General features: G+C 44.3%; 1 protein-coding gene across 1 annotated transcript in view; it reads right to left on the bottom strand.

Moving 5' to 3' along the window:
* Window positions 1–20588, bottom strand: part of LOC309557971 (aldehyde oxidase 1-like) — a gene marked incomplete at its 5' end in the record, with an annotated part of 174120 nt that overhangs the window by 32460 nt on the left and 121072 nt on the right. Inside the window, 4 exons of the mRNA XM_082260860.1 lie at window positions 1820–2047; window positions 4141–4332; window positions 4725–4811; window positions 6601–6688. Of these exons, the coding sequence (XP_082116986.1) occupies window positions 1820–2047; window positions 4141–4332; window positions 4725–4811; window positions 6601–6688 (595 nt within the window). The remainder of the gene's footprint in view (window positions 1–1819; window positions 2048–4140; window positions 4333–4724; window positions 4812–6600; window positions 6689–20588) is intronic.

The following is a 20588-nucleotide window of genomic DNA, read 5'->3' as shown; positions in this document are numbered from 1 at the left end:
TCGGCCTACTTCTTTTTTGGACTTTGTATACAAAGCTTTTATTACTTTATTGTTTATAGTAAACATTGTCACCCGGACTGAAATATCCAAAATGTTGAAATGTCACCCTAAAGCTTAGTTTACACAAACACACATGTTTGTGGGAGGTAAAAATATGAGGTTGAACTGCATTTTTTATAACCCCTCCCCCTTAATCTGCAAAGGTAGTACTGCAGCGGAACGCAACCCATTTAAGTAAAATGGGCCATGCCAAATGCTTGGCTCACAGTATTCCCATTGAAAAAGGCAAATCAGCTTAAAATAAAAAGGCATTCAGGAGGTGGCAGTATCAACTCCTGCATGCCTGTCAGCTGCACCTGCTCCACACTGTGAAAAATTATCCACCGCAGATCATTTTTCATAGATTGACACAGGTGTAAACAAATCTTAATAAGGAAACTCTTCTTGCTCAGGTAAGAATCGTCTAGGACAGGAATTCCCCTCACTTTGCAGATATTTCCCCTTGCTTCCTGCTGCAAGTCATTCTTATTCTTGCTTAACAATGACATGGAACAAGAATATTAATTAGGCACCTCAATTCCATACTGGTACAGGTTAGCAGCTCATGAAATACTGAAGACAGGGGACTGGTATTACAGCCATGTTTATTTATAAAAGTGCTAGTTTCTTAGTGCCAATAACCCTTTTAAGGCAGTAGCTCAGCAGGCATGCAACCAAAAGATCTCCCCACGTATTTTCTGTTCTAGTTACAAGTTACATAAAACAGGTAGAAACCTTTACTGACTTTTATGGGCTCCACCCTTTCTGGAGTCACATCAAAGTGATAATAAACTCTGTTTTATCACACATAATAAGGCTTACCTGTAGGTACTGTGAATATCTCCTAAACTTGCACAGCGCATGCAGTCTGAAGGTCCAGCAAACCATGCCAGACCTTCAGAGCCAATGCTGTAAACGACTAATAAGTATGCTGAAAATCAACCTTTTCCCATGAATCTCTCCTACAAAATAGCTATGTATTTGCATGTGACTGCGCCTTGGCACTCCTGTTTCTGTAGCCTCACAGTTGCCTATCTGCAGTGTGAGATCATCGAAGGTACATTCCACCACTTTTTCTTTCCGATGACTGCTATTCTTATGAGTTATGGAGTGAGTTTTAGTATAGTTTGTAATGTGCTTCTTATTCATCTGAGGTCTTGCTGGAGAAGAAGCTGTACCAGAGGACCTACAGTGAACAGATATCCCTGCTTCTCCTTCATATATTCTGTGATCTGTGCTTTCTCCGCAATCTCCTGCTGATTATTGATGATTATCCCACCAGTCATTCATTTATCAGATAAATAGTAATTTGAGGATGGGTCTGACATGAAAAAGCAAAGCACTGCTCTTCTATCAAGATTACTATCTCAACAAAACAACATGTTAAGTAGTTCCTGAGAAAAAGGTCTCCTGCGGTAAGCCTACAGGCAATACTAGCGGCTAGTCCTTTCCCCTCAGTTTGGCATACAAAAAAAACGAACAAAGTGTGAGAGTGCCTTCCTTAAATAATTAAAAGGAAAAAAAAGGCGAATCATACATTTTACACTTGGGTTCAGGGAGGAAGGGAGGACTGAATGCAACTATCCTCTATGGAGGATCAGTATTAAGGATCAGTAATTTGGATGAATTATGCGCCCAGATTGCATGTGGCCCACTATGCTGCTGGGTCCCAGAGTAGCTGTATGGATTGCTGTGGTAGGAGCTACATCTTTAATACAGTTACGGTACTTAGTTTTCATAAACAAGCTCTTCCTTTCTTAGGATCTGAAAATATACAAACCTGACTACAGCAGTCGGTGATGAGTCCAGCAGGGAACATGACAGGAATAACAGAGAAGCCTCTTTTCTTCCATGTATACTCTTTGTTACTTTCTACTGCTGCAGCTCTTCTCTGATGGTATGATGACTTCTCCAAGCACTCATTCCAGCAATCCAATATACCGATTGCATCAAACTCTCCTTTAAATGGCGTCTCGCTATGTTCCGTATGCAAATTTAATTGTCGTACCTGGTATAAAAATATTTATTGGAACTTATCCTCAGATGACATACAGAATATAAATGGTTACATTTTAACATTGCAGATTAGTAGAGTGTTAGTTCACCTTTATGAAAAAAAAAATGCACATCTCATTTGCTGGTAAAAAAAAATGTGGATTTATTATTTTTATCCCCTGGAACCTGTAAAGCATTGCACTTGTGATCAGCAGATCGCGGGTGCACTGCCAGAATCCTGCAGACCCACATTACACTGTCTGCCCGTACCTTTAATATAGGCAGGCAGTTACTGAATTGCAGGAAGAATCAATTAACTATGAAAGCGCTCACCAGCTGCTTGTAGTTCATTAATTCCCAAAATTCTGTGAATGAATGAATGTTGTGTGGGTGGAGCACTACAAGGCCGCACTGTTTTTAATTTGTGACAGTGGGTGGGGGGAGAAGATCCCCTGCCCACTGTCACAGGGAGGAGGGATCTGTGGAGAGGAGGCAGGAGCTGGAACATGTTACATGTTCCACCCTAAATATGGGTGGAATATGTAACTAGCTCCAAAGGTGAACTTAGCCTTTAAGTGATATCCTTTATTAGTTAACCCAAAAGCCTACATCTTTAATAAATTAAGTTAGCCAATAAAACATTGTAGACAATATTCATGAAAATGACACCTACTAACAACTTACCTACTAATTTTATATTAGTTTCATCTTATTTAACATGAAAAAGTAATGCCAGGTCCCCTAACTCCTTGGGACTTAAGCCCCGTACACATGTACTGATCGTCGGCCGAACGATCGGCCGTCTTTTGTCCAGGGCTGTCGTGTCTGTTGAAAACTGCAAAAGACTGCACACTAATTTTGTCGGCCAACAACAGCCGACTGCAGAAGTGATGTCATGTGATGGTTAACTTTCCTTATCTTTTTTCTTTTCTGAGCATTCCCAGTCTTGCTAATCTGCTGTCTGTCGGCCGAAATCTGTACTGACTGGCGAACAATCGGCCGTTCTGGTGTTGGCCAACAAAAATTTTAATGCCTGCACGACAGATTCTGTTCGCCCGAAAATGCGCTGTCGGCTGTCGGAAGCATCATACTAACAAGCCTACAATCAGCCGATCGGTCGTCGGCTGAATATTTACGGCTGACAATCGGTACGTGTGTACGGGGCTTTAGACTAAACACTATTGTCTCTCTGACTCTTATCTACCCCAGGACATCTTGTTTGGTCAATGAGCGACTCATATCCACCATCAGTGAACCCCCAACTTCTTACCTACCCTGTCTTCCCAGTCTGTTTTCCTTCTTCTCTCTAACTTCTCTTTTTATTCTTTACCCTCCTGGTTGATCACAACAGCACAAATAAAATGTTTTATTTAATTCTTTATAGAGGGCCCTGAGAATGTGAGTCACATTTGTGGCTTTCTTAGCCCCTATATTATTTTTGTTTTGTACATTGATTTTGTGTATGCATCCTCCTTGACTGGAATTTTGCATGCTGTCATGCATGTCTGTAAATCCTTGAAAACAACTTTATTGAAACAGAAAAGTAATGCCACTAGGCCCTTTTAATGTGTATGTAGTATAGTGAGTGCAGGACCACCAATCCTGCATTGTACATGCAGGGTCCCACTCACAACCTGGTGCGTCAGAGAACATGGGGAGCAGAAAATAAGGCAAGTATAGCGATTAATTCCCCTATCCCTCAGCAAAAAGATCATTTAACTTTTGCAGTGCAGAGGGCCCACGGCAAGGGTCATTTTTTTTACTTATTTATTTATTACCCACAGTTCATTTTTAAAAATATCAGTCATGTGGCTAAAGTAAATATCCTTATCATTGTGATAAAACTTTGTGAATTGAGCCTAAATTGTTCTGAAGGGGACCATCAGAATAAAAAAATACATTTCTATGTGTTCTTTATTATAAACTTTCATGTACAATGAGTTTTATTTAACACTGGCAGTAAACTAGGAAGAGTTGTTAGCTAAATGACCCACCTTCAAAAAAAAAGTGTCAAAAAATTGTAGGAAAACTTATACTTTCAAATGACCCAAATCAGATATGGTTAAATGAGAAGGTGGCCTGTAATACACGTGACACTCAAATTACCTTTTCATGTGGCACTCCACATCTGTCTGCTACTGTATCAACCCAAATCTCTGTCAGCATTGCTGCCAGTGCAAATCCATATCCAGAGTAGAATTTCTTGGATGGGAGATTTGTTTTGCATGGAACAACAGTACATCTGCTATTGGGAATATTATAAGCATTTTGTACACTCAGTAAAGATGTGGTAAGCACCTGAATGACAAAAACAAATTTAAAAAATTAACAACGTTAACAATAATAAAATGTATAACAATATCAAATCCTTTGCAGGATGAACTGAACTTGCCAATTGCAGACCTGTTGCATTGCGGTAACGCGTGCACTATTGATACACGGTACGACAAGTTACATGTGTTAATGCGCTGCTGCGGGTTACATTCATTGTGAATTTTCATGTCTTGTGGTGCATTCCAGCCCATTCATTTTGAATGGTCCGTTTAGCAACCACAATGTGCATCAGCACATGACAATGTGCGCTTTGCAGTGCATAGTGTTGTGATGTAAATGGACCATTGGAGTCAAATGATCCAGTTGATCTGAAAGTGTTCTAATACAAGAGATGTTAGAGTGCAAAGATAGATTACCTGAAAGGATTCATCAGGTCTATGCCCAGCATTACAGTAATATGTCACATCTATTGCTACAATTCTCCCATCATCCATATAACCAACCTGTTGTGAAGATAACAAGATAATATTATGGTAAGCACAACAATATTCATGAACACATTATTATAAATTTGTTAAAAATATAGGAAAAGGTTATGGAAAAGGGAAAAGATCCCGCATTACCATGTGATGTAAGGTTTCTTTGGGAAAGAAAAAATACGTTTGGAACAAGGCATTGTTGGGATGTGCTCCAAGGCATTGGCATTATGAGTTTACTGACACCAGGGATGAGAGTATATGGTTAGGATTATATGGAGACAACAGGGGCTTATTTTGTTAAGAATATACAAGCTTTTGAACTCCAGAAATTACTCACACTCTTGCAGAACCTCCCGTTGCAAGGGTTAAATGGTCTTAAAGGCTAAGGGTAGATGAATAAGCTGTAATACTTATCTCCTCTCCACCTCGTCCAATCAGAGAATGTCTGGTACGCATGGAACTGGAAACAGGGCAGCTCTGACTGCATGTGACAAGGAATACTATTTCGGTATTCCCAGAAGTCCTCCAGATGTGACCTAACCATAATTACCTATAACTAATCTTTTCCAGTGTTATTTTAAGTAATAGATTCCTCCTGGCATTGAGCTATAGAAAAAAATATGTTTTTATGGTTGTCTGTGGAAATTTCTTCTCACTTCCTGTCCCAGGTAGACCCCCATCAAGAAGTAAGGTTAACATCTTCTCAACAGGACATATAGACAGCAACTAAATCCTGCCAGGGGTGGAGGAATAAAGAGTAGGAGCAGGAAAGGATTGTGCATGGAGACAAAGGGGTTGATTTACTAAAGGCAAATTCACTGTGCACTACAAGGGGAAGATCTGAAATAAAGGAAGCTCTGCTGATTTCTATAATCCAATCATGTGCAAGCAAAAATGCTGTTTTTTATTTTCCTTGCATGTCCCCTCAGATCTACAGTGACTGCACTTTCAGTGCACTTCCAAGTGCACTTGTAGTGCACGTAATGAGGTGTATTGATACCATGAGTGGTATACCATGTCTCCAGGAGTGATATAATCAGTACCACATACCGTATCCGTATATACTCGAGTATAAGCTGACTTTTTCAGCATGTTTTTTTTATGCTGAAAAAGCCCCCCTCGGCTTATACTCGAGTCACGGTCTCACTTACCTTTTCCCCGGTTAGTGCGCATGCGCCCGCGCCGCTCGGGAAAGCCTGTACACATTTGGCTATTCCCGGGCAGACGGCACATGTGCAGTGATGTGTTGGCGCTGGGCGGCGCCATTTTTAAATGTAAGGCGGAAAGGTAATTGAGACTCCTCCGCAGCCCCTGCATCTCCTCAGGAGATGCAGTGCTGCGGGCATGGTACAGGTGATTCTCCTCTACCATGCCCGCAGCACTGCATCTCCTGTACCATGTCTGTATCATCTGTGCCATGCCTGTACCATCTGTGCCATATCTGTGCCATGCCAGTAAAATCTGTGCCAAATCTGTGCCATGCCAGTACCATCTGTGCCATGCCTATACCATCTGTGCCATGCATGTACCATCTCCTGTGCCATGCCTGTACCATCTCCTGTGCCATGCCTGTACCATCTCCTGTGCCATGCCCACAGCCCTGCATCTCCTGTAACATGCCCACAGCCCCTGCACCAAGCCTGCAGCCCCTGTTTTGGGTCTCGTTGTGGTCCAGTTGGGTCCAGTAGCTGCTGCATTTCCCCACCCTAGGCTTATACTCGAGTCAATACGTTTTTTCAGTTTTTTGTGGTAAAATTAGGTGCTTTGGCTTATATTCGGGTCAGGTTATACTCGAGTATATACGGTAATTCACCTTGTACTTTCCAAAGAATGGAGGTTGATGCCGTAGGATAAGTGATTTTTCCCTATGTTGAATAACAGAGGTAACTGCTTGGCCGGTCCTGAAAAAGAAACAAATCCATGTCAGAAAAATACGTATTGATTCTGGATCATTTAATTTTATGTCAAACTTCAATTAGAAAAATATGAAGTGAACGCCATATCTCACTGCACTAAAGTAGACCTTAATTCAAAAAGTAAATATGTTCTATGTTATAGGGAACATTTAGCAATGTTAATTGTCAACTGAAATTTAAATTTCAATACTGTAAAAAATTAACAATTTTATCTGTAATTGCTGTTGGAATGTAGCAGTGCACTTCCTGGTATGTAACTTAGGCTCTCTTGTGTCTACAGCCCCATAGTTGTAAAGTAAATAAAGCAGGCGCAGTTAAATCGTAATTAATCTAGTGTAACATAATGCAATAAACCAAAATGTGCCTATCAAGTGACCACAATTAATCAATCTATTAATATTATAAGACCAACATCTAAAAATAATTAATAATAGTATGTGAAAAAAAATATGTGAAAAAAATGATTAACAAAATAAATCGCCTGCTTTATTTACCGTACTTTACTATATTGTTAATGTGATTTCACATTTAAATGGGCAGAGGTTAAGGAATTATCACTTATGGATGAGGCACCTTCATGGGTTATATAATTATTTCATTTATGTTGGTCTAGGTATAGCTCCATAGTTGTATTTGTGAGATCTACGGCACTGCAGCCTCTCCTCTGGTATCTAGTCTTGTGAGATTTAATTATATTACTAATGTGCTGTTCTTGCTGAAGGTTCTACTGTAGGAAATCTATGTCCTGTCTCTATCACGATGGGAACCTACAAGCCAAAGTGTAAAGAAAGATATGGTAAGTAGAGATGTATAGAACTGTTCGCCGGCGAACAGTTCCCGGCGAACTTAGCATGTTCGCGTTCGCCGCTGCCGGCGAACATATGCGATGTTCGGTCCGCCCCCCATAAGACATCATTGAGGCAAACTTTGACCCTGAACTTTACAGTCAGCAGACACATTTCCAGCCAATCAGCGTACCTCCCTCCCACACCCTCCCACCTCCTATAAATAAGCAAGGGCAGCATCCATCTTAGATCATTCTGAAGCAGTGTGTGTAGTGAGAATAGGGAGAGAGCTGCTGCTGCTGCTGCTGCTGTTAAGCTAGGGACAGTTAGTCAGTGTTCCTGGTCTTGCAGTGTTCTTGGTCCACTACTGCTGTAATATCAGCACCCCAAAAAGCCCTTCTAAGGGCTGGTATTTGTGTTTTTTTTTTTTTTTATATATATATATATATATATACCTAGCGTCCCCAAAAGCCCTTTTAAGGGCTGGTAATTGAGTTGTTTCTTCATATATATATATATCTATATCTATCTAGTGTCCCCAAAAGCCCTTTTAAGGGCTGGTAATTGAGGATTTTTTTATTTTTATATATATACATATATATATATATATAGTGTCCCCAAAAGCCCTTTCAAGGGCTGGTAAGGTAATAGATTTTTTTCTTTATATATATATATATATATATATATCTATTGTACACTGCAGTTGCCTGCCCGCTGTGTGTGAGAGGCCACAGACCTACCACAGACTGTACTGTGTGCACACCACACTCATTTCGGGTGGCACAGGCACAGTACCTGGCATTTTAAAAAATATTTTTTTTTTCTCTGTCATAATTGCAGTGAGTGCTGTGTCAGGTCCACAGAGTGCACTGTACCCACTGCAGTGCACTGCCCACCACTGATATATATACGTTGGCACAGCATCTTGTTGCAATAAATTGAAAAAAAAAATATTTTTTATTATTGCAGTTGCCTGGGCTGCCAGTGACTGTCAGGTCCACAGAGTGTACTGTGCCCACTGCAGTGCCACTGTGTGCCCACCCACCACTGATATATAAGGTGGCACAGCAGCTTGCAAAGTAAAAAAAATATATATATTTTTTTAAATTGCAGTTGCCTGGGTGCCAGTGACTGCTGTCAGGTCCACAGAGAGTGTACTGTGCCACTGCCCACCCACCACTGATATATAAGGTGGCACAGCAGCTTGCAAAGTAAAAAAAATATATATATTTTTTTAAATTGCAGTTGCCTGGGTGCCAGTGACTGCTGTCAGGTCCACAGAGAGTGTACTGTGCCACTGCCCACCCACCCACCACTGATATATAAGGTGGCACAGCAGCTTGCAAAGTAAAAAATATATATATATTTTTTTAAATTGCAGTTGCCTGGATGCCAGTGACTGCTGTCAGGTCCACAGAGAGTGTACTGTGCCACTGCCCACCCACCACTGATATATAAGGTGGCACAGCAGCTTGCAAAGTAAAAAAATATATATATATTTTTTAAATTGCAGTTGTCTGGGTGCCAGTGACTGCTGTCAGGTCCACAGAGAGTGTACTGTGCCACTGCCCACCCACCACTGATATATAAGGTGGCACAGCAGCTTGCAAAGTAAAAAAAAAAATATATATTTTTTAAATTGCAGTTGCCTGGGTGCCAGTGACTGCTGTCAGGTCCACAGAGAGTGTACTGTGCCACTGCCCACCCACCACTGATATATAAGGTGGCACAGCAGCTTGCACTCATAGTACAACAGTAACAACACATTAAAATAAAAATGACAGGCAGAGGCAGGCCACCCCGCAAGGGCCGTCGTGGTCGTGGTGCTGTGATTTCCTTAGGCTCTAGAATAATGCCCAGTGTTCAGAGGCCACCACAGCCCCTGAACTCAAAAAATTCTGAGGCCATAGTTGACTGGCTTACACAGGACACCCAATCGTCTACAGCTTCCGCTCGGAACCTTAATGCACCATCCTCCTCCAGCTCAGCTTCGGGCACCTCTCAATTTACCACTCGCCAGCCCGCCGGCACCACCACCAACACTAGCACCACAGCCGCTTCACTTGATCCGTCAGAGGAGTTATTTTCACATCAGTTTGAAGAAATAAGTGATGCGCAACTATTAGTGCCAGAGGATGTAGATAACGGGGATATGTCTCAGTCAGGCAGCATTATACACATGGACGTACATTGTGATGATGATGATGTTGTACCTGCTGCTGCTGCCTTTGCTGAGTTGTCAAGTGAAGCGGCTGATGATGACGATGTGTCTGTGGATGTCACCTGGGTGCCTGCTCGAAGAGCAGAAGAAGAGGGGGAAAGTTCAGATGGGGAGACAGAGAGGAGGAGGAGACGAGTTGGAAGCAGGGGGAGGAGGTCATCGCAAGGAGCTAGTGGCGCAGTCAGACAGCATGTAGATTCGGCACCCGGGGTCAGCCAGACAGCACGCCAATCAACGCAAGCTGTTGCCACCACCAGAATGCCGTCCTTGCAAAGCTCAGCAGTGTGGCATTTTTTTTGTGTGTCTGCCTCTGATATCAGCGATGCCATTTGTAACCTGTGCCAAAAGAAACTGAGTCGTGGGAAGTCCAACACCCACCTAGGTACAACTGCTTTGCGAAGGCACATGATCTCACATCACAAACGCCTATGGGATCAACACATGAGTAAAAGCAGCACACAAACTGAAAGCCACCATCCTCCTCCTGGTCCAGCATCTTCAGCCACGTCAACCACTGCTGTCCTCCATGCCCCCTATCAACAACCCGCCCCTCCGCCTCTCACCTTCAGCAGTTCCTGCTCGTCACCTGCCCACAGTCAGGTGTCTGTGAAGGAAATGTTTGAGCGCAAAAAGCCAATCTCGCAGAGTCACCCCCTTGCCCGGCGTCTGACAGCTGGCTTGTCGGAACTCTTAGCCCGCCAGCTTTTACCATACAAGCTGGTGGAGTCTGAGGCCTTCAAAAAATTTGTCGCTATTGGGACACCGCAGTGGAAGGTACCCGGCCGAAATTATTTTTCACAAAAGGCAATCCCCAACCTGTACTCTATTGTGGAAAAAGAAATCATGTCACGTCTGGCACACAGTGTTGGGGCAAGGGTCCATCTGACCACTGATAGCTGGTCTGCAAAGCACGGTCAGGGCAGGTATATAACGTACACTGCGCATTGGGTAAACCTGCTGGCGGCTGCCAAGCATGGAATGCGTGGCTCTGCTGCAGAGGAGTTGGTGACACCGCCACGACTTGCAGGCAGGCCTGCTGCCACCTCCTCTACTCCTCCTACTCCATCCTCTTTGCTAACCTCCTCGGCTGAGTCCTCTTCTGCTGTTGCGTCTTGCTCCACACCAACTGCACCCCCCCAGCTCCCCAGGGGCTATTCCACATGCCGGATACGACAGTGTCACGCTGTCTTGGGGTTGACTTGCCTGAAAGCAGAGAGTCACACCGGACCAGCACTACTGTCTGCCCTGAATGCACAGGTGGATCAGTGGCTGACCCCGCACCAACTGGAGATCGGCAAAGTGGTGTGTGACAACGGGAGCAATTTGTTGGCGGCATTGAATTTGGGCAAGTTGACACATGTGCCGTGCATGGCACATGTGTTGAATCTGATTGTGCAACGTTTTGTGCAGAAGTACCCAGGCTTACAGGACGTCCTCAAGCAGGCCAGGAAGGTGTGTGGCCATTTCAGGCGTTCCTACACGGCCATGGCGCACTTTGCAGATATTCAGCGGCGAAACAACATGCCAGTGAGGCGCTTGATTTGCGACAGCCCGACACGTTGGAATTCAACACTGCTAATGTTCGACCGCCTGCTCCAACAAGAAAAAGCGGTCAACGAGTATTTGTATGACCGGGGTGCTAGGACAGCCTCTGCGGAGCTGGGTATTTTTTTGCCACGCTACTGGACGCTCATGCGCAATGCCTGTAGGCTCATGCGTCCTTTTGAGGAGGTGACAAACCTAGTGAGTCGCACTGAAGGCACCATCAGCGACATCATCCCATATGTTTTTTTCCTGGAGCGTGCCCTGCGAAGAGTGCTGGATCAGGCCGTAGATGAGCGTGAAGAGGAAGAGGAAGAGTTGTGGTCACCATCACCACCACCAGAAACAGCCTTACCATCGATTGCTGGACCTGCGGCAACACTGGAAGAGGAGTGTGAGGAAGAGGAGTCAGAGGAGGAATGTGGCTTTGAGGAGGAGGAACACCAACCACAGCAGGCATCCCAGGGTGCTCGTTGTCACCTATCTGGTACCCGTGGTGTTGTACGTGGCTGGGGGGAAGAACACACCTTCAATGACATCAGTGAGGACGAGGAATTGGACATGAGTAGCTCGGCATCCAACCTTGTCCAAATGGGGTCTTTCATGCTGTCATGCCTGTTGAGAGACCCTCGTATAAAAAGGCTGAAGGAGAACGACCTGTACTGGGTGGCCACGCTACTAGACCCCCGGTATAAGCAGAAAGTCTGTGACATGTTACCCAATTACCGGCAGTCGCAAAGGATGCAGCAGCTACAAAATAAGTTAAAAACTATGCTCTACACAGCGTATAAGGGTGATGTCACAGCACAACGGGAATCCAACAGGGGAAGAGGTGAAAGTAATCCTCCTCCTACCACCACAACCACGCCGGCAAGGACAGGACGCTTTACAGACGTCTTGTTGATGGAGGACATGCGGAGCTTTTTTAGTCCTATGCATCGCCACAGCCCTTCGGGGTCCACCCTCAGAGAACGACTCGACCGACAGGTAGCAGACTACCTTGCCTTAACTGCAGATATCGACACTCTGAGGAGCGATGAACCCCTTGACTACTGGGTGTGCAGGCTTGACCTGTGGCCTGAGCTATCCCAGTTTGCCATTGAACTTCTGGCCTGCCCCGCTTCAAGTGTGCTGTCAGAAAGGACCTTCAGCGCAGCAGGAGGTATTGTCACTGAGAAGAGAAGTCGCCTAGGTCAAAAAAGTCTTGATTACCTCACGTTTATTAAGATGAATGAGGCATGGATCCCGAAGGGACTGACAGTGGGGGATGCATTTGACTAAAAAAGGCCTGGTGATGACTGAGATGCCTTGGCCTAAAAATGGTCCACACGCTGCTGTATATAATCATTCTCTGCATGCCGGATGACTTACGTGACGTCTCCGCCACCAACTACGGTTCAAGCAGCAATGTTTTAGTGCACTTTCTGCCTTAAAACCTCAATTTTTCAGGCCGCTGCTACAGCAGCGGCTGCAACAATACCTACTTTTTCATGCATGTGTACATGCCTAATTTTTCTGGCCTCTGGTGCTACACTGTGGCTGCAAAAAAACAAAAAACAAAAAAAAAGGCACATACATGTGTCAATTCCCCTTCGTGATCGTTACCTTGTCGTGGTGAAGGGGCTTGCGTATCACAATGAAGCGATCACCTCTAGGATTGTGTTGGCACACCCCAGATGATAAGGTCGTTGCTTCATTGTGTACAGACCAAAAGCGATCCGCAGGATAATTTTTCATAAAAAAAAACATTCATTTTCTTTCATTCTTTCTGCGGAGCTGGGTATTTTTTGGCCGCGTTACTGAATGCTCATGAACAATGGCTGTAGGCTCATGCGTCCTTTTGCGGAGATGACAACCCTGGTGGTCAGTCGAACCCAAGGCAACATCATCGACCTCATCCCATATGCGTTTTTTCTGGAGCGTGCCCTGCGAAGAGTACTGGATCAGGCTGTAGATGAGCATGAAGAGGAAGAGTTGTGGTCCTCATCACCACCAGAAGCAGCCTTGTCGTTGTCAATTGCTGGACCTGTGGCAACGCAGAGAGAGGAGTCTGAAGAAGAGAAGTCAGAGGAGGAAGGTGGCTTTGAGGAGGTGGAATACCAGCCACAGCAGGCGTCCCAGGGGGCTTGTTCTCACCTTTCGGGGACCCTTGGTGTTGTATGTGGCTGGGTGGAGGAAGAGACCTTCAATGATGTCAGTGAGGACAAGGAACGGGACATGGCTAGCTTGGTATCCAACCTTGTGCAAATTGGGAGTTTGCGGTTGTGCAAATGGACTGACTGACTGTTAAACGGGGAGTTTGGTCTGTCAGAGTTTGGTCTGTCACTGTGAAGCGGGCAACGGGCGTAACCCTTACACTACTTGACCGATAAAACATCATACCTGATCGTATTCACACACTGGATGTTTTAGTGCTGGTTTACACTGCCGCTACCACTAAAGTAGCGTCGCTTCCAGTGCGACTTTGGCGCGACTTAGCGCGACTTTGGCGCGACCTCATCGCGAGGTGACTTTTTATTTGGCCAATCACAATATCATGTTTTGTTACCGTCACCTAATTTCCTTTTCCTGTTTTTTGTTTTACATATTTCCCCATGTGTGCAGTGTTGTCTGTGTCATAGCTCAACTGATAGGCATGTTTGCCTTGGCATATCATATTTCAGCTTGCCAGAAAGAAAAAAAGACAGCTGGAAAGACACTGCATTAGTTTTCTACTAAAAATCATAAGAAAAATGCTGTTTTTTAGGGGTTCTGGACATGCTACAGATCTGAAACTTGACAGGTACACTTTTGTGACCCCCCAGACACTAAATACAAAAAATGACATGCCTGCCTAAAAAAATGCCCGATAAATGCCTGCAAGAGAAAAAGACAGCCGCAGAGAAGCCGTATTCCTGAAAATATAAGAAAAATGCTGTTTTTTAGGGGTTCTGGACATGCTACAGATCTGAAACTTGACAGGTACACTTTTGTGACCCCCCAGACACTAAATACAAAAAATGACATGCCTGCCTAAAAAAATGCCCGATAAATGCCTGCAAGAGAAAAAGACAGCCGCAGAGAAGCCGTATTCCTGAAAATATAAGAAAAATGCTGTTTTTTAGGGGTTCTGGACATGCTACAGATCTGAAACTTGACAGGTACACTTTTGTGACCCCCCAGACACTAAATACAAAAAATGACATGCCTGCCTAAAAAAATGCCCGATAAATGCCTGCAAGAGAAAAAGACAGCCGCAGAGAAGCCGTATTCCTGAAAATATAAGAAAAATGCTGTTTTTTAGGGGTTCTGGACATGCTACAGAGCTGAAACTTGACAGGTACACTTTTGTGACCCCCCAGACACTAAATACAAAAAATGACATGCCTGCCTAAAAAAATGCCCGATAAATGCCTGCAAGAGAAAAAGACAGCCGCAGAGAAGCCGTATTCCTGAAAATATAAGAAAAATGCTGTTTTTTAGGGGTTCTGGACATGCTACAGATCTGAAACTTGACAGGTACACTTTTGTGACCCCCCAGACACTAAATACAAAAAATGACATGCCTGCCTAAAAAAATGCCCGATAAATGCCTGCAAGAGAAAAAGACAGCCGCAGAGAAGCCGTATTCCTGAAAATATAAGAAAAATGCTGTTTTTTAGGGGTTCTGGACATGCTACAGATCTGAAACTTGACAGGTACACTTTTGTGACCCCCCAGACACTAAATACAAAAAATGACATGCCTGCCTAAAAAAAATGCCCGATAAATGCCTGCAAGAGAAAAAGACAGCCGCAGAGAAGCCGTATTCCTGAAAATATAAGAAAAATGCTGTTTTTTAGGGGTTCTGGACATGCTACAGATCTGAAACTTGACAGGTACACTTTTGTGACCCCCCAGACACTAAATACAAAAAATGACATGCCTGCCTAAAAAAATGCCCGATAAATGCCTGCAAGAGAAAAAGCCAGCCGCAGAGAAGCCGTATTCCTGAAAATATAAGAAAAATGCTGTTTTTTAGGGGTTCTGGACATGCTACAGATCTGAAACTTGACAGGTACACTTTTGTGACCCCCCAGACACTAAATACAAAAAATGACATGCCTGCCTAAAAAAATGCCCGCTAAATGCCTGCAAGAGAAAAAGCCAGCCGCAGAGAAGCCATATTCCTGAAAATATAAGAAAAATGCTGTTTGTTAGGGGTTCTGGACATGCTACAGAGCTGAAAATTGACAGGTACACTTTTTAGACCCCCCAGACACTAAATACAAAAAATGACATGCCTGCCTAAAAAAATGCCCGCTAAATGCCTGCAAGAGTAAAAGCCAGCCGCAGAGAAGCCATATTCCTGAAAATATAAGAAAAATGCTGTTTTTTAGGGGTTCTGGACATGCTACAGAGCTGAAACTTCACAGGTACACTTTTTAGACCCCCCAGATGCTAAATCCAAAGAAATTTTTTATTTTTATTTTTTTTTAATTTTTCCAATAATTGGCTCTCTATCAAAAAATTATAATTTTTAAGAACTTTTTTTTGCGTGATCCCTCTCCGGCATGCCACAGTCCAGGTGTTAGTCCCCTTGAAACAACTTTTCCATCACTATTGTGGCCAGAAAGAGTCCCTGTGTGTTTTAAAATTCGCCTGCCTATTGAAGTCTATGGCGGTTCGCCCGGTTCGCCGGTTCGCGAACATTTGCCGATGTTCGCGTTCGCCGTTCGCGAACCGCGAATTTTAGGTTCGCGACATCACTAATGGTAAGTCAGTATTTGGGAAAGTACATCTGTGGGGAGTCCACAAACAATACCATGCTGTTGGAGGAATTCACACAAACTTTATCCGTACACTACTAATGTGTTTGTTTAAACAACTATAGATGGTTAAAAGCCTCATAATGACATGCTAAGTGATCCAATCCAATTCTTTTTTTTTTTAAGCAACTATAGATGGTTACGGGCCTCCTAATGACACGCTAAATGAATCAATCCAATTATTTTTGGCATATGCCATAATGTATCAGATACTGTGATTCATGTAAACTACTCACTATAAATATAACTCATAGAAAATTTACCATATATACAAAATTTTGTCTGGATCCCTTGGTTTTATTCCTATAGTCCTGGGCTTTGCTTGTTTGTCCCCTTAGGGGGTATTAGTCTGGCTCTCCCTACACCCAATACCATCCAGTGAAGTACACATATGTCCCGCTAGTAAGCTCCTAATGAAGTGGACTAAAGTCCAAGAAACGCGTTGAGTCTTGCATGGAAACTAATATAAAATGTATACTGCTCAGACATATAACTGGATATAAGTTTTTATATTGTAATTGGGTTGATGGTGCAAAAGATTCATGTACTGATGAACATGATTTCATCAAATAGTTTGTTGTCTTTTGGAAAAATCAATTTTTGTAAACTTTATATTTTAACCACTTGCCGACCGCTCACAGTAATATTACTGCGGCAGTGCGACTCCCCTGGGTCCAGCGACGTAGACCTATGTCGCTGGACTCCTAGTGGTCTTGGCGCCGGAGGCTCACTCCTGCTGTGTTTAAACACACCGGGAGTTGGGCCGGAGGAGGAGAGGTGGCGATCACCGCTTCTCTTCCCCGCTCATCGGGGAAAGTGTGAGAAGATCCGCCCGCTTGTGTAAACAAAGCAGGCGGATCTTCTTTGTGACAGACAGGGAGAGATCACGGGATTCAGCATAGCTGAACCTGTGATCTTTGTCTGTGTCACAGAACCCCCCCCCCCACACGTCAGTAAGCATGAGGCATACATTTAACCCCTTGATCACCAACAGTGTTAGCCCCTTCCCTGCCAGCGTCATTATTACAGTAACAGTGCATATTTATAGCACTGATTTCTGTAGTAATATCACTGGTCCCCCCAAAAGTGTCATAAATGTCAGTTAGGTGTCCGATCTGTCCGCCGCCAAATTGCAGATCGCCGCCATTACTAGTAAAAAAAACAATAAAAATGACATAAATCTTTCCTGTAGTTAGTAAACGCAATCATTTTTGCGCAAACCAATCAAAATACGCTTATTGCGATTTTTTTTACCAAAAATATGTAGCAGAAAACAAATTGGCATAAAATGTTAAAACATTTTGATTTTTAAATTTGGGGGGGGGGGGGGGGGATGTTATATATCAGAATGTGGAAAATATTGTTTTTTTTTTTTTCAAAATTGTCACTCTTTTTTTCAAAAATTAAAAATCGCACAGGTGATCAAATATCACCAAAAGAAAGAAAACTCTGTTTGTGGGGGGAAAAAAAGGACATACATTTCGATTGGGTACAGCGTCGCACGACCGCGCAATTGTCCGTTAAAGTAACGCAGTGCCGAATCGCAAAATATGGCCTGGTCAGGAAGGGGGTAAAATCTTCTGGTCTTAAAGTGGATAAAAATACATTCATTGAGAATTTTTTTGTCAAAGACATGTAGCTAAATACATTTTGGCCTAAATATATGACAAAAATTGAATAAATTGGATATTTTTTAACAGTCAAAGTAGAAAATTTTAATTTTTCGCAAAATTTTCCTTTTTTTTAATTAAAATCGCAAAAAATAAAAAGTGCAGAGGTGATCAAATACCACCAAAAGAAAGCTCTGTTTGTGGGAAAAAAAGGACATAAATTTTGTTTGGGTACAGCATTGCATGCCTGCAAAATTGTCAGTTAAAGAGGAAGTAAACCCTCCTCAGGAAGTTGTACCTATAGGTAAGCCTATATTAAGGCTTACCTATAGGTACTGTAAATATCTCCTAAACATGCACCGTTTAGGAGATATTTACCTTTAATGCAGCCAGTGACGTCACTGGCGCATGCGCTCTGAAGGAACGGCAGATCGTGCCGTTCCTTCAGAGCCCCGTGCCGTGACCGTCGGCTTCCACGCGCGTGCGCGGGAGTGACGTCACCTCGGCTCCGGCCAATCAGATGGCCCGATGCCGCAATCCCGGAAGACGGGCGACTATACATGTCGCCCGTCATACAGGTAAGCGGACGGCACGGCGGGGGCTCGTTCTAAGGTAAGTATTTCATAATGAGCTACTATGCAATGCATACTAGCTCATTATGGGTTTCTCTTTCAGGATGTAAAGAAGAGAAAAAAAATTTTTCTCGGTGTACAACCTCTTTAAAATCGCGCAGTGCCAAGTTGAAAAAAGTGGCCTGGTCATTGAGCAGCAAAATCTTCTAGTCTTAAAGTGGTTAATCATACATAGACTTGTGCCGTTAAAATCCTGCCATACCTAGGAGGTAAAAAAAACAACAACTTTTTTTTTTCTTTGCAATCAGTGACTAGTGATGAGCTAAGGTTCATGCCAAACCTGCATGAAATTGTCACATGATAGCAATGACATTGTGGCCATATCCGGTCAATGATGTCTCCAGCATCTCCAGCACTTTGTTACATGTGGCTGCTGGGTGAGGAATTCCTCGGCCGCTGCTGATTGGCTGCTGGCCTACTGTCATGCGACTGTTTCCTGTGGGTTCAGCCAGAACCTTAGCTCATTACTATTGGTGACTTATCCCCTGGCTGCATTTTCTTTTGGCACGGATTTCAGAGTTCCCTTTCTCGGAATGATGCATGACCAGTAAAAAACACGGTGTTTGTATCATATCCTATGCCAAATACAACACGTATGTATGGTATGGCGTTATTTCTGTTTGAATCACAATTTCAAGAAGAACTTGCTAATGATTCTATAAGTGTATGGGCACTTTCATTTAGGATAACTAGCAAATATGTGTTTGTTATCTGACTAGATAACTTGAAATGGCAAGGACACAGTGGTATATCCCTTTATGGAATTTAATCTGCAGCGCATTCTCTGCAGATGTTTGCTACACATACAAACTTCACATATGCTAGCTTTCTCTGTATATAAAATATTTCCCCAGCATACCGTCCAGATAGTTATAACAAAAAGCCTGAATAAATTGTTTCAACAACTCAAGTTAAAAACAACGATTTTTGATGCATACATTGGCATATACTAATAAAGTCACACTGGTGCGGCAAGGCGCCGCTGATAAATGTGATCCCTAACTCTAAACGATCTGAGTTTTCAACTATGGCACATATAGTATATGACAGAGTACAAACTCAGAGAAGGCTCACCTGGGGGCAATTCCTTATTTACTGCATCTTGTTTTACAGGCTGTCATTATTTTTGTATCAACACTGTCACGACAGTTTCACTTTAGGACTTTCCAGCCAAACCTCTTTGTGTTTCGACTAGTTAGGGGAAGAGTAAACATTTTTGTAAGATTTATACTTTTTTCTGTGACCCTATTGTAATGTTTTCCCTCTACCATTTTTCCTGTCTCTTTGATACCTAATAAAACTAATAAAACGGGGGGGGGGGGGGGAGTGTGTGTGTGTGTGTGTGTGGGGGGGGGGATGAGTGTGTGTGTGGGGGGGGGAGGAGTGTGTGTGTGTGTGTGTGTGGGGAGGAGGAGTGCGTGGGGAGGTGTGTGTTGTGTGGGGGGGAGTGTGTGTGTGTGTGGGGGGGAGGAGTGTGTGTGGGGGGGGGGAGGAGTGTGTGTGTGTGTGTGGGGGGGGGGGTAGTGTGTGTGTGCGGGGGGAGGAGTGTGTGTGTATGTGGGGGGGAGTGTGTGTGTGGGGGGAGGAGTGTGTGTGTGGGGGGGGAGTGTGTGTGTATGTGGGGGGGTGTGTGTGTGTGGGGGGAGGAGTGTGTGTGTGGGGGGGGGAGTGTGTGTGTATGTGGGGGGGTGTGTGTGTGTGGGGGGGGGATGTGAGTGTGTGTGTGGGGGGGAGGAGTGTGTGTGTGTGGGGAGAAGGAGTGCGTGGGGGGGTGTGTGTTGTGTGGGGGGTGTGTGTGTGTGTGGGGGGGGAGGAGTGTGTGTGTGTGTGTGGGGGGGGGGGGGTAGTGTGTGTGTGCGGGGGGAGGAGTGTGTGTGTATGTGGGGGGGGAGTGTGTGTGGGGGGGAGTGTGTGGGGGTGTGTGTGTGTGGGGGGGGAGTGTGTGTGTGTGTGTGGGGGGGGGAGGAGTGTGTGTGTGTGTGGGGGGGGTTAGTGTGTGTGTGGGGGGGGGGGAGGAGTGTGTGTGTGTGTGTGTGTGTGGTGGGGGGGGGTGTGTGTGGGGGGGAGGATGTGTGTGTGGGGGGGAGTGTGTGTGTGTGTGTGTGTGGGGGGGAGTGTGTGTGTGGGGGGGAGGAGTGGGTGTGTGGGTGTGTGGGGGGGGAGTGTGTGTGGGGGGGGGGAGGAGTGTGTGTGTGGGGGGGAGTGTGTGTGTGTGTGGGGGGGGGGAGTATGTGTGTGTGGGGGGGGAGTGGGTGTGTGGGTATGTGGGGGGGGGGGAGTGTGTGTGGGGAGGAGGAGGAGGAGTGTG

This window comes from Pelophylax lessonae, assembly GCF_965119305.1.
Source record: "Pelophylax lessonae genome assembly, chromosome: 6".
Classification (NCBI taxonomy): domain Eukaryota; kingdom Metazoa; phylum Chordata; class Amphibia; order Anura; family Ranidae; genus Pelophylax; species Pelophylax lessonae.
Note: the sequence above shows the minus strand (reverse complement) of the source record. Positions and strands in the feature narration are given on the sequence as shown.